We start from the raw sequence: 12,621 nt of genomic DNA, 5'->3' as shown, positions 1-12,621 counted from the left end.
GGCAGTTCTCAGCTCACTCTTTCAGCTGATGAAAGAGTTGTCCATGTATGGCCAGAGTTTTTAGAAGCTTGGATGCCTAGAGCAAATTTAGCAGTATCTGTAGGCAACATGATAATAGACTTGTTTTTCAATTTGACATCTGGTGGCCTGAGAACTAGAAACACACAGTTGTGCATCCCTGGTTATCTGCTGCAAGATTACCTTATTTTCTCATGGCAAGGGGCGTTCATCATGTTTACTTAAAACCCAACTCCAGAAAAAAAAAAAATTATCCCTTGCAATGGGGCTGTGCCTGCACCATGTGTTTTATTACTCTTAGGTTTATCTATGTGGTCCTCACCTGTATACATGTCCCGGTCTCTGTCCAGTGTTGTAAACTGCTTCCCATTGTGCCAAACCATGGAGTCTCCAGCATTGCCCTGATATGTCCCCAATCGAAGCCTGTAGAAGTCAGTCTCTGGCTCTAGACGGAAGCTGCTATATTCAGCATAGACCTTCTTATTATTCCAGTCTTCCAGTTCAATCAGCAGTTTATAGTTATCCTGGTTTGACAGCTGATAGATGCTCTCTAATCCCAGCCAATACTCTGAATCGATGTTTCCAAAGCCTTTCTATACAGGAAAAATTGTGCAGTGATTGTATTATACTGCTTAATTGCTATTTTAATACTAAAGTGCGTAGTAGTGACATGTATTTGTTTAGATTGTGGTTTAACATCTTTACATGATTTAGAACACAAAGTCTAACAAAATTAATTATATATTGCTTTTTGCACACAGTAGTACTATATACGTACCCTCTGGTGTACCCTGTCAGAGGCATCAGGGCAACCAGAATTTGCTTATTTATATGGTTAGTGTGATTATGTTTTATATGAATGAGAGAGAGCACCTAAAGGGGAATGATGGTGGAAATGGGGCTGTGCACGCCATAGCATTGGTTTTAGGTGTATTCAAATATTGCATGTTGCATTTTAGATGTGCAGCCACCAAGTTCTCTGTAAGTTACAGTAATTTAATCTATTTTGAGGTGATGCTTTTCACTTTGCTGACTGAACTAAGGGAAACTATTTGTTACTAAAATTTGTGAGCCACTCCAGTTTGTACAATATTGCTCACGTTGGCTAACTTTTGAATCTTCCAATTATTCTTTAAGATTTAACTATGGCAAAACTAGGTAATGGATGAATTTTATAACTTGTTAGCATAGATGTTTGTGCTCACCTTATATGTCTCCCAGTTCCTGAAAAAGTTAGCAGATCCATCAATTCTTCTCTGTATCACCGCCCAGCCTCCAGGGTCCAGATTATTCTCACACCATATCTGCATGGGACTATTGGCATTGGTGGGCTTTATCAAGTAAATACCACTGCTGGTGAATCCCGATTCTCTGGCATGTTTACAGTCTTTGAATGGGCCTGTTGAAAGTCATGGGTACAGTTTTATTACAATAAAAATGTAAATGTCTCCCCTAGCATTGTATTGTCTACGCTTAAAATGTTTTGATTACTTCTGACTCACTGCAGCGCACTTTATTGTTAAGAAGTCCAGCATTGAGATACGTAACCTTCACACAGTCCATCTCTATATGTGTTAGTTTAAAAAGGTTTAATTGTCAAAAACTGCTTCCCAAAAAAAAAAATATCCATTTTAATCAAAAGAATGCTGATGAACATTAGAATGTAAAATCAATACTTTATATTCAGTAGCTCCACTTCTAATGAAAATGCATCCTCTTTATATATAATCGTGTTGTGTTATTTCAGTGCAGGATTCAAATAGTAAAGTAATAACTAAAGTTGGAACTTTTGCGTCTTCATGTAGATTTTTTTTTTTTTTTTTTAGCTTTTGCAACCTTTTTCCCATTTCAGTATTTTTAAACCATTGCTTGTATTTTGTACCTCAGACCTTATACTTACATATTTTCTGTATTTTGTTTTTACCAGGAAGTGTCAGTTTGTGTAGAGTCTGTAAATACATGGTAGCACGCTTACAAAAATGACAGTTTGTAAGTATTCTGTAAATAGGTTTATGGTATTTGTGGAATGGGGAAGTTGGTCAAAGGTTTGGTATTTCGTCAGCAATGTTGTGGACTGAATATTGAAGTTTAGTTGTCTGCTATGATAGAGGCTACAATAATCCAGATGGGGCCAAGGTCCAGTAGTAATGAGAGTATGCTAGTCTTGGATTTTGTTGTAAAGCCTTTATATAAAGTCGTATCATACAATTTAATACAATTCGGACAGTATCTGTTGCCCTAGTCTAGTGAGTGATTTCATGTTACAACAGGATTGACTCAACGGTTAACGTGATAAGGCAGAAGGTTTTTATCTTGTATTCTATGCATTAAAATAAAAAGCCTTCTGTGTGCAGCAGCCGGACTCGGCCCCCCTGACACTTACCTGAGGTCCCTCTCTGTACAGCGATGTCCACGAGTCCCTTGGCCACCCGAGATTCTCCTTCCTGATTGCCTGAGACACAGCAGGGGCGCAATTGGCTCCCACTGCGGTCAATCAAAATAGTCTAGCCACTTAAGGGAGAGAGGGGGCTGGGTCGGGGCTGCTTGTCTGAATGGACACAGGGAGCTGTGACTCAGCTCGGTTGACCCTATAGCAAGCTACTTGCTGTGGGGGCACTGAACAGGAGGGAGGGGCCAGGAGCACAGAAGGAGGACCCGAAAAGAGGAGGATCTGGGCTGCTCTGTGCAAATCCACTGCAGCAGAGCAGGTAAGTATAACATGTTTGTTATTTTTATAGGGAAAAAATAAAATGAGACTTTACAATCGCTTTAACTGCCTAGGCTGCAGAAAGTCCATAAAGGTGAAAAGGCCGTCAGTTACTATACGACTGCAGGCCATGCTAATATTTATTGTGAGAGCGATTTTGTGAAGTTTTCTTTTTTATTAAAACCTTTTAACGGTTTTATCTTTACAAAAAGACAGCCCATGTTTGAAAGATTGTTGTTCAAAGTTGTACTATACAGATCTGTTACAGCAGAATGAGTTATGTATATTGTCAGTTTATGGGTACAACAGTGTACAAGCCAAGAGTATTGTACAGTTTGCATGGTGGGTGAGAAGAGACAGATGAGAATGGCTAGGAAGGTAGGGGAGGGCAAAGGATCAGGGGATCTGTGACCGGGTGATCATAGTTGCAAGAACCACTTGGTGGTTTAGTTGATCGGATTTGAAGGTTTAGTAGACAGCTGGAGGTAGGTAGTGGTCTATCCATAAGCACTACACTTTCTCAAAGGAGGCCATTCTATCATTCAGTATAGCAGTCATTTTGTCATTGACCGTCATCCATGACAATCTTGATTTGACCTATATGGTGTTTAGAGTAGGTGGTGTTCATGCTTTTGCTATGGTCTGTTTGGTTGTTGTGAGAATAGCTATTTGGGGTTCTTGTATCGTGCTGTAAAAATATACACGTTTTCTATGTCCTCTTGCACCTACCAGTATGGTGTTACACTGTGGGGATATTCAGAGTATTTATATTGTATGTTGTAAGGTGCAATACTGGAGACATGTGCTATAGTTTTCCTGCCAGAAGCCAGCTGTATCTGGAGCCTCTGAGCTGTGACTGTTTATGGGATACATACGGTCCCCGGGTTACAAACATCCGACTTGCATATGACTCATACTTACAAACGGAGGGAGACAACAGGAAGTGAGAGGAAATCTACCCCTAGGAAGGGAAATTCACCCCTATAAGAGTTATCGTGGGAAAAGTTTCACCAATCCTATATTCCACAACAACCAAAAACTTTAAAAACCAATTGTCGCATGGACAGAAAGTAAGGTGAAATCTTCTGAACAGGAACATAGATAGCAGAACAAATGTTACAGGGGTGTTAACCCTTACCTCTGCTATCCAAAAAACTTTGTGTTTTTGTGGTTGGAGCTACGCTTAAAAAAATGTACCTGTTCCAACTTGCATACAAATTCAACTTAAGAACAAACCTATAGACCCTATCTTGTTTGTAACCCGGGAACTGTCTGCAGTAGAGTGGCCTAGATAGGTTGGAGTTGATGAGGCAGAAGATGAATAGTTTAATATGTTTAGTCTTTGTCTTATTGTTCTCCCAGCATGACGTTATGTACCACCAGAATGAAAACAGAGACTTTTGTTTGTTTGGTAGAAATTGTGAATTTTTTTCTAACCTGCTTTCTGCAAGGCCCCTCAGGATCCCAGGGATGTTCGTTTCAATATTGACGTGGCATTCTTCAGTCCTCTGAATAAAGCTTATATTTCTTTTTCTATTTTTTCTATGTCTTTTCTAAGAGTAGTTGTGTAACTTTGTGTTTTAAATGACCTAGTGCTTTTTCTATCTTTTTTTTTTTTTCAATGAAAATTCCTTTTCTCTTGAAAACCCTTTTAATATATGATTGATGGGAAGTAGCGCATGTATGAAAACTACTCGGACAACACGCAGTCAATGTCACGAGGATATAATTAATATTTTATGTTTAAATTTGTAATACAATCTGAACAGCAGCATCTGTTAATAATTAGTTTTAGCTATTGTGAAAGAGTTGACAGTTTAATCTGAGATGTGGATGTCTCTTCAAGGGACTGATGAAAGAGGTAGGCAAATGTTACAGAAAGGCGAGTATTCAGTTATAGCCGAGGAAACTCCACTGCACATAGATTGCAGCTCATTTTTGAAATTTGAAGGAAGACTTTTTGTTTCAGGTTGGACAAAATTGTATTTAATATTTAGGTGAACTGTAACGATGAACTGTTCTATTCTATTATTTTTTTATTTATTTTTTTTATCAAGTAAGATTCCCACTCTATCCACTAACATGCTCCTCATTCTCTTCCTTCTCCTATCCTCAAATTATCCTTACTCTACCCCTCCACATATCTCCTGCCATTGCTGCACCCACATGCTGGCATAAACACCAGGGCCGCTAGACACGTGCGCTCATGCACATCCCACTCCTATCTTGCCTTCCTCGCCCTCAGGTGACATTTCTCCTAATCCTGGTCCGCCATTTTCCAACTGCAAGCCACGTATCCAATATTGCTCCTCCTCTGGTAACCACCGCAATACACTCAGTTTAATTTCTATCCCCCTGCTTCCTCAAAGCAGCCCACCTATCTCATGCGTCCTTTGGAATGCCTGCTCCATCTGTAACAAGCTAACATCTGTACATGACCCCTTCATCTTTCATGGCTTTAACATACTCACCATTACCGAAACATGGCTTCAAAATTTGGACTCCGCTTCTCCTGCTGCCCTCTCCCATGGTGGCCCCCATTGGGCTCACTCCCCCAGACCCAACAGACAGAAAGGAGAAGGAGTTGGATTCCTTCTATCCCCACAAAGCACCTTCCAAGCCTTCCTATCCCCTTCTTTTGAGATGCACCGTATTCGTCTGTTTTCTCCTATTTCTCTGAGGATTGCAGCAATTTATCAGCCTCCTGGACCAGTATCGTGCTTTCTTGATGACTTTGCTGCCTGGCTACCCTACTTTCTCTCCTCTGAAATACCCACAATCATTCTTGGTGACTTGAACATTGCTGTCAATGTTAACAGCCCAACTACAGCTAAACTTCTCGACTTAACCTCATCTTTTGACCTAACACAATGGACACATACTTCCACTCACTCCAATGGTAATACCCTTGACCTTGTATTCTTCTATCTCTGCTACCCTGGCAACCTCACAAACACCCCCTTTCCTCTCTCTGATCACAACCTCATTAGTTTAACTGTATCCTTGCCTCCAACCACCCATCCCCCCAAGCAGCAAACAATTACTTGTAGGAACCTTCGCCACCTTAACCCTTCTCTTCTCTGTTATACTACTGACCACCTATATGACATAATCTCTCCCCTGTCCTGTCCTAACCTGGCCACCTGGCTACAACAGTTCGCTCTCATCATCACTAGATGCACTTGCTCCTCTGACCACACTCAGAATCAGGCCCCGACCATTACAACCTTGGCAAACTGACACTAGAAATCTCAAGAGACATTGCTGTGCTCTTGAACAACTGTGGCGTAAAAACAAATGCCTGCAAGACTTCACCCTATATAAATCTGCCCTTCTAAAATACAATTCCTGCCTCCATGCTGCCAAACAAGCCTACTTTGTTTCTCTCATTAATACTTTGTCTTCCAGTGCCCGTCGGCTCTTCTCAACCTTTTTCTCTCTGCTTCGTCCCCCACCCCCTCTACCCACTAACTCACTCACTGCCCAAGAGATTGCCAATCACTTAAAAGACAACATTGATGCAATTCGTGAGGACACCTCCACTGTGCGTACATCTTCCCCACCCAACATACCTTGCCTAACGGCACATTCAACACTCTCCTCTTTTGAATTGGCTACTACTGAAGAGGTTACAAAACTTTTCTCAGATGCCCACCTAACCAATTGTCCCTTTGATCCTGTTCTCTCACTACTACGGCTACCCTCTTCTTCTATCCTATGCTCCCTCACTCACATCTTCAATCTCTCCCTCTCTAGTGGCACCTTCCCCTCCCCTCCCCTCCAAAACATGCGCAGATCACTCCCATACTTAAAAATCCCTCACTGGACCCCACCAATCTAAACAACTTAAGACCCATCTCATTGCTCCCATTCACCTCTAAACTTCTAGAACGCTTAGTGTACAACCGTCTTAGCTCCTACCTCAGCGAAAATAACCTTCTTGACCCATTAGGCTGCTTTCACACTGGGGCGGTAGGGGGCGTCGGCGGTAAAACAGCGCTATTTATAGCGCTGCTTTACCGCGGTATTCGGCCGCTAGCGGTGCGGTTTTAACCCCCCGCTGGCGGCCGAAAAAGGGTTAAAACCGCTCGTTTAGCGCGGCTATAGTCGCGCTGTCCCATTGATTTCAATGGGCAGGAGCGGTTTAGGAGCGGTGAATAAACCGCTCCTTCACCGCTCCAAAGATGCGGCTGGCAGGAGTTTTTTTCTTCTCCTGTCAGCGCACCGCTTCAGTGTGAAAGCCCTCGGGCTTTCACACTGAACAAACAGCAGCGGCTGTTTTGGGTCGGTTTGCAGGCGCTATTTTTAGCGCAATAACGCCTGCAAACCGCCCCAGTGTGAAAGGGGTCTAAGTCTGACTTTCGCTCGTAGCACTCCACGGAAACTGCCTTACTAAAACTCACTAACAATTTACTTAGGCCCCTTTCACACTGGGGCGGTGGGGGCGTCGGCGGTAAAACAGCGCTATTTTTAGCGATGTTTTTGCGGCGGTATTCGGCCGCTAGCGGTGCGGTTTTAACCCCGTGCTGGCGGCCGAAAAAGGGTTAAAATCGCTCGTACAGCGCGGCTATAGCCGCGGTATAGCCACGCTGTCCCATTGATTTCAAACACACCGCTCCTTCACCGCTCCAAAGATGCGGCTGACAGGACTTTTTTTACCGTCCTGCTAGCGCACCGCTTCAGTGTGAAAGCCCTCGGGCTTTCACACTGAACAAACAGTGGAGACTGTTTAGGGGCGGTTTGCAGGCGTTATTTTTAGCGCAAGAACGCCTGCAAACCGCCCCAGTGTGAAAGGGGCCTAACTGCTAAAAACCAACAGCCAATACTCCATACTCCTACTGCTTGACCTCTCTGCAGCCTTTGATACTGTTGACCACCCGCTTCTTCTCAATAAACTACATTCCCTTGGCCTCCGAGATTCTGCTCTATCCTGGTTCTCTGCCTATTTATCACAGCGCTCCTTCAGTGTTACCTACAACTGTCTCCTCCTCTCCATTTCCCCTTTCTGTGGGGGTCCCCCAAGGCTCTGTTTTTGGACCCCTTCTCTTATCTACCTACACCACCTCCCCTGGTCACTTGATAACCGCCCACTGGTTCCAATACCACTTATACGCCGATGACACCCAAATCTGTCTACTCCTCACCTCACTCCTTCAGTCTCCTCTCGCATTACTAACTGACATATCAACATGGATGTCACACCACTTCCTTAAAATAAATCTCTCTAAATCTGAGCTATTAATATTCCCCCCTGCATGTGCCCCCCTCCATGACTTTTCCATCAAAATCAACAATGCAACTATCAGTCCCTCCCCTCATGCCAGGGTACTAGGTGTAACCCTAGACTCTGACTTGTCATTTCAACCCCAAGCCAGTCATGTCAAAAGTTTGTAGAATTCACCTCTGTAACATCTCTAAAATTCTCCCCTTTTTAACAATTGAAACCACAAAGCTCCTAATTCACTCCCTTGTTATCTCTCGCCTTGACTATTGCAACTCCCTTCTCATTGGCCTGCCTCTCCATAGGCTATCCCCTCTTCAATCTATCATGAATGCTGCTGCCAGACTTATCCACCTTACCAACCGCTCAGTGTCTGCCAACCCTCTCCACCAATCCCTACACTGGCTCCCAATCACCCAGCGAATTAAATTCAAAATACTAACCACAACATGCAAAGCCATTCGCAACTCTGCCCCGAGCTACATCACCAATCTTGTCTCCAAATATCACCCAAATCGTCCTCTCTGCTCTTCTCAAGACCTCTTATTCTCAAGCTCTCTCGTCTCTTCCTCCCATGCTCGTCTCCAGGTTTTCTCCAGAGCCTCTCCCATCCTCTGGAAATTACTACCTCCACTGGTCCGGCTATCCCCTACTCTTGCTACCTCCAGGCGATCCCTGCAAACTCATCTCTTCAGGAAAGCCTATCACGTCTCCAACGAATCTCCTACCACTTCCATCAGCTCATTCCCCACAGTTATAACCTTTCGTACCACCTGCCCCACCCTATTAGATTGTAAGCTCTTCTGAGAAGGGCCCTCTTAATTCTCTTGTTTTTTATTGTATTGTAACTGTATTGTCTCCTTTTATATTGTAAAGAGCTGCGTAAACTGTTGGCGCTATATAAATCCTGTAGAATAATAATAATAATAGAATGGTAATTTTTGCATAGTTTAATCCTGTTTCATTACTAACCATGTACGAATGTTCACTTTATAAATTTTTGTGCCTCTAAAAGTCACATTTCCTACCAATTGCATAGTTGCTTAAAAAGGAAGGCATAGTGTATACCTAGTTTAATTATTGCACTACTTAATTTAAAGCAATACAAGCAATACAATACAGAAAATCTGTAAGGTAAACTTACACTGGACAAATCTGACGACAGTGCGGGTCTCCAATTGCACCACTCACAAAAAGCCTTGGTTTTTTCTTTGTTTTTTTTTTTTTTACAGGATACAAGACTTTCTATGATTGGAAAATGAGAAATTGTTTGCATCCCTGCCCCTTCATCCCCTTTTTCCAATCACAAAACGTCTTGTATTCTGTGAAATATCACAAGGCCGTTAGCTGTTGCTCATGCCCGCAGCTCCCAGAAATCTAGTGGAGCCAGTTTGTAATGAGGTATGATTTTACTACTAAACGGAAGCACCGCACACACAGCATACCTATTACCCCTTTCCTATGTAGCTGGTGCAGGATATACAGTAATAGAGGCGCTGATAGAAGGGTTTTTAGGAGGCAGCGTCAGTCCAGGAACCACTGTTTGCAGGCAGCAAGGTCCCCTGGGATATGTAGTCTTTAGAAAGCGAAAGTAAATGGCAAAGGAGAATCTGCTAAGCGAGTTGGGAATCCAGGACCTGTAGAAAGAGATGGCCAGCAGACAGGCAGTCCTCATAACATGAAGTTATTTTCAAGTAAGGTTCTTTTGGGTTATCAATTATAATTTTGTATTGCTATTTTAATGCTGTTAGTAAATCAAAGTGTATGCTGTGACCATAGAACTCCTTTAATCGTTGTACGTAGTGTGTGTTTTTTAATGTATAAACACATAGATAACATTAACCTGATGCCTTTTTACATCTACACACTACAAATCATTGAATAGACTTTACATTCCTTTGTTTTACTGTTATGGAATTTTCTGCTAACAAATTACCCATGAATTTCCACTGACATGTGCTAGGCAAGTGAGTAACCTTTGAGAAAAGCAGAAAAATGTTTGTTAAACTGACAGTCGAACATTTTCATATTTCCGTTTAATGGACGTAAAGTATGGTGTTTTGTCAGAAGTTACTGCTAGGAACAGGATCATTTTGGTTTTGCTTGATAAACTGTTTAGAAATCGAAGTTGTCAAGGGTGAACTTGTTATGGAGACATGAATGGTGGATGAATTGGTCCACAATGCCTAGTGTTAGAGGATAGTTATGGTTTGTTTTTAAAGCTGAAGTTTGGATACAAACTTTTTTTTTCTCAACCGCTTTAGTCACAACATTTACCTATAACGACGTATGTCCTATGATGTGCAGGCTGCTGGATTCTACTGAAATCTTCACTGCAGAGCTGCCCTGTCCTCTTCCTGCAGCTGAAATTCTGATTCTCTGGGGACTAATAGCTTCGGATCTCTTGACTCAGCTGCACTAAAGATGATCCGACGGAGACATGCCTCCTGCCTTCTTCTCCATTTACATTCTTTCACTTATTACAGTGAATGGGGAAAGGGAATCCTCTGGCTGAGCAGAATCTACCCCAATCACACATGTTACAATGAAAAAGCTGGAAGGGGCAGAAAACTTTTTTTAAATCTTCAAGGCATTTCAGAGAAAATTCTTGGTTCTAATTTTGTGGAAGGGTACTACAAATTTGTGCATGGAAAAACTTTTAGGCAGTAATTAGCCTCCCCTTTTCCTCTAAGCTGCCCTAAATGGTAAATGTTTGGTTGCCATGGACAGATGGGGCTACAGACATAAAAGATGTACAGCGTGATAGGAGCACACTTTGTAACAAGCAAATTAAGTTTAAATCTTGTTACATAGCAAGCATGAGCATATTTATAAATATTTATAAACATGATCTTGGGTGCATAGGCTAAAGGTAATGTGACATCATATTTAATGTGAACAAATGTGTGTGTATAGAGGCATTTATGTATACATTATGTGCTTGTATTTGCATTACAGGAAGATTTGTAAACCCTTTCTTGATGAAGGGGTCTCTGATCTTTTGTTTTCTTTTCTAGTTAATGATTTAGCAATTTTGGTTTATTTTAATTTCATTAGCTGGCATGTGTAGAGTTTACCCTACACATTTGACGGGTGATGTTTTCAGAAGAAACATTAAATAACTTATAGCGACCAACCATCACTAATTTGACTATAGTCCCTACTCACTATTCTATTTAGTTTTATAGGTATAGCTAAAACAGAGTTATAATTCTTTAAATTTACTAATGTTGCATCCTCCTAGCAGCTGTGAAATTCTGGTTCTTCATGGGTTGGGCTGTGAAAGTCTCAGTGCCTGTCCTCTATTTTTACTCCCCCTCCTCTAGTAAGAAAACTCCTTGTAGTATCTCCACAGATTACAGCAGGTTCTGTGAGTGGAGGAAAAGTGGATAGAAGACAGGATGCCCTACTTCACTCACAGAATGTGTTACATTCTGACACAATAGAAGATGTTTTCTTAAAGCAGGGGTGCACACAAAAATGGAATTTCTGCTTTTCGGAACCCCCCCCCCCCCCCCGCTGTCACATTTGGCACCTTTCACGGGGGAGGGGGGTGCAGATACCTGTATAAAACAGGTATTTGAACCCACTTCCTGGCATAGACCCCCACGGGGGTCTACGCCACTTCCCGTCCCCCCCCCTGCTGTCTGCTGGGAGACACACTGGTCCCAGAGTCAGCAGGGACCATTCGGATTGTGCAGCGCGACTCGCGCATGCGCAGTAGGGAACCAGGAAGTCAAGCCGCAAGGCTTGACTTCCTGATTCCCTTACCGAAGATGGCGGTAGCATCCGAGGACGAGTGCTGGTTCGGCCTCGGGTGCCGACATCGCGGGCGCCCAGGACAGGCAAGTGTCCTTATTTTAAAAGTCAGCAGCTGCAGTATTTGTAGCTGCTGACTTTAAAAAAAAATAAAAAAAATTTGGTGGACCTCCGCTTTAACTCCTTCGCTCCGAAGAGTAAGACAGATGTAAATGCCCAAGCCCAATTTTGCATTTTTTACATGTGTTCGTAAAACCGTACATATCACAACTATTTTGTGTATCCTGGTGGATTATACTTTGGTTTTTTTCAGGACAAATTAGGCTTTGGTGGTAATGGATATCTCCTGTGTTTTGAGAATAAAAAAAAAAAAAAAAAAAAACAAAAGAAAAACTGGCCCAAAATAATAAAAGTAGAAAAAAAAAATAAAAAAACATATTTTTTTTCTAACTTTTTTTAACTGTATATTTCTTTCTACTACCATAACCAAAGATCAACCCAAAATAAATTCTGACGATCACAGCGATACCACATATAGGTATGTTGTTGCTTGTACCCGTAGTACAGCCCAGGAACAATAGGGGCACATTTTGCTTTGCTTTTTTGTTTTTATCCTACCTAAAACTCTGACCCCAATACCAATTAAAAAAAAAAAAAAAATCCTGTCCAAAATACTGACCCTGACCTTGGCCCTAACACTGACCTTGGCACTGACCTGGATAAAATCTTAATCTATATATTTTTTTTTTTTTTACATTTTTCTTTTTAAATTTTATTTACTTTTTTTTTTTTTTTTTGTATTTCTGCAAAGACATAGAACGATACAACGTATCTCTTGCTCTCTTGTCCATTCAGAGACACAAAACACGGGGGGCGGGCTTTACAGTGACTGATCACTGTGATAGCCAATCAGAAC

The 12,621-nt window shown here is 42.0% G+C and overlaps 2 protein-coding genes across 9 annotated transcripts in view; one reads left to right on the top strand and one right to left on the bottom strand.

Annotated features, from left to right (window-relative positions):
- Window positions 1-12,621, top strand: part of RALGPS2 (Ral GEF with PH domain and SH3 binding motif 2) — a 397,229-nt gene that overhangs the window by 268,564 nt on the left and 116,044 nt on the right. The gene's annotated exons all lie outside the window — the stretch shown is intronic.
- ANGPTL1 (angiopoietin like 1) overlaps window positions 1-12,621 on the bottom strand; it is a 49,682-nt gene that overhangs the window by 10,310 nt on the left and 26,751 nt on the right. For all 3 annotated transcript variants that reach the window (XM_073593378.1, XM_073593377.1, XM_073593376.1), the window contains 2 exons: window positions 1,224-1,417; window positions 341-611 (listed from right to left, as the gene is read on the bottom strand). In XM_073593378.1, the coding sequence (XP_073449479.1) occupies window positions 341-611; window positions 1,224-1,417 (465 nt within the window). The remainder of the gene's footprint in view (window positions 1-340; window positions 612-1,223; window positions 1,418-12,621) is intronic.

Source organism: Aquarana catesbeiana, linkage group LG07 (assembly GCF_042186555.1).
Source record: "Aquarana catesbeiana isolate 2022-GZ linkage group LG07, ASM4218655v1, whole genome shotgun sequence".
Lineage (NCBI taxonomy): Eukaryota > Metazoa > Chordata > Amphibia > Anura > Ranidae > Aquarana > Aquarana catesbeiana.
Note: the sequence above shows the minus strand (reverse complement) of the source record. Positions and strands in the feature narration are given on the sequence as shown.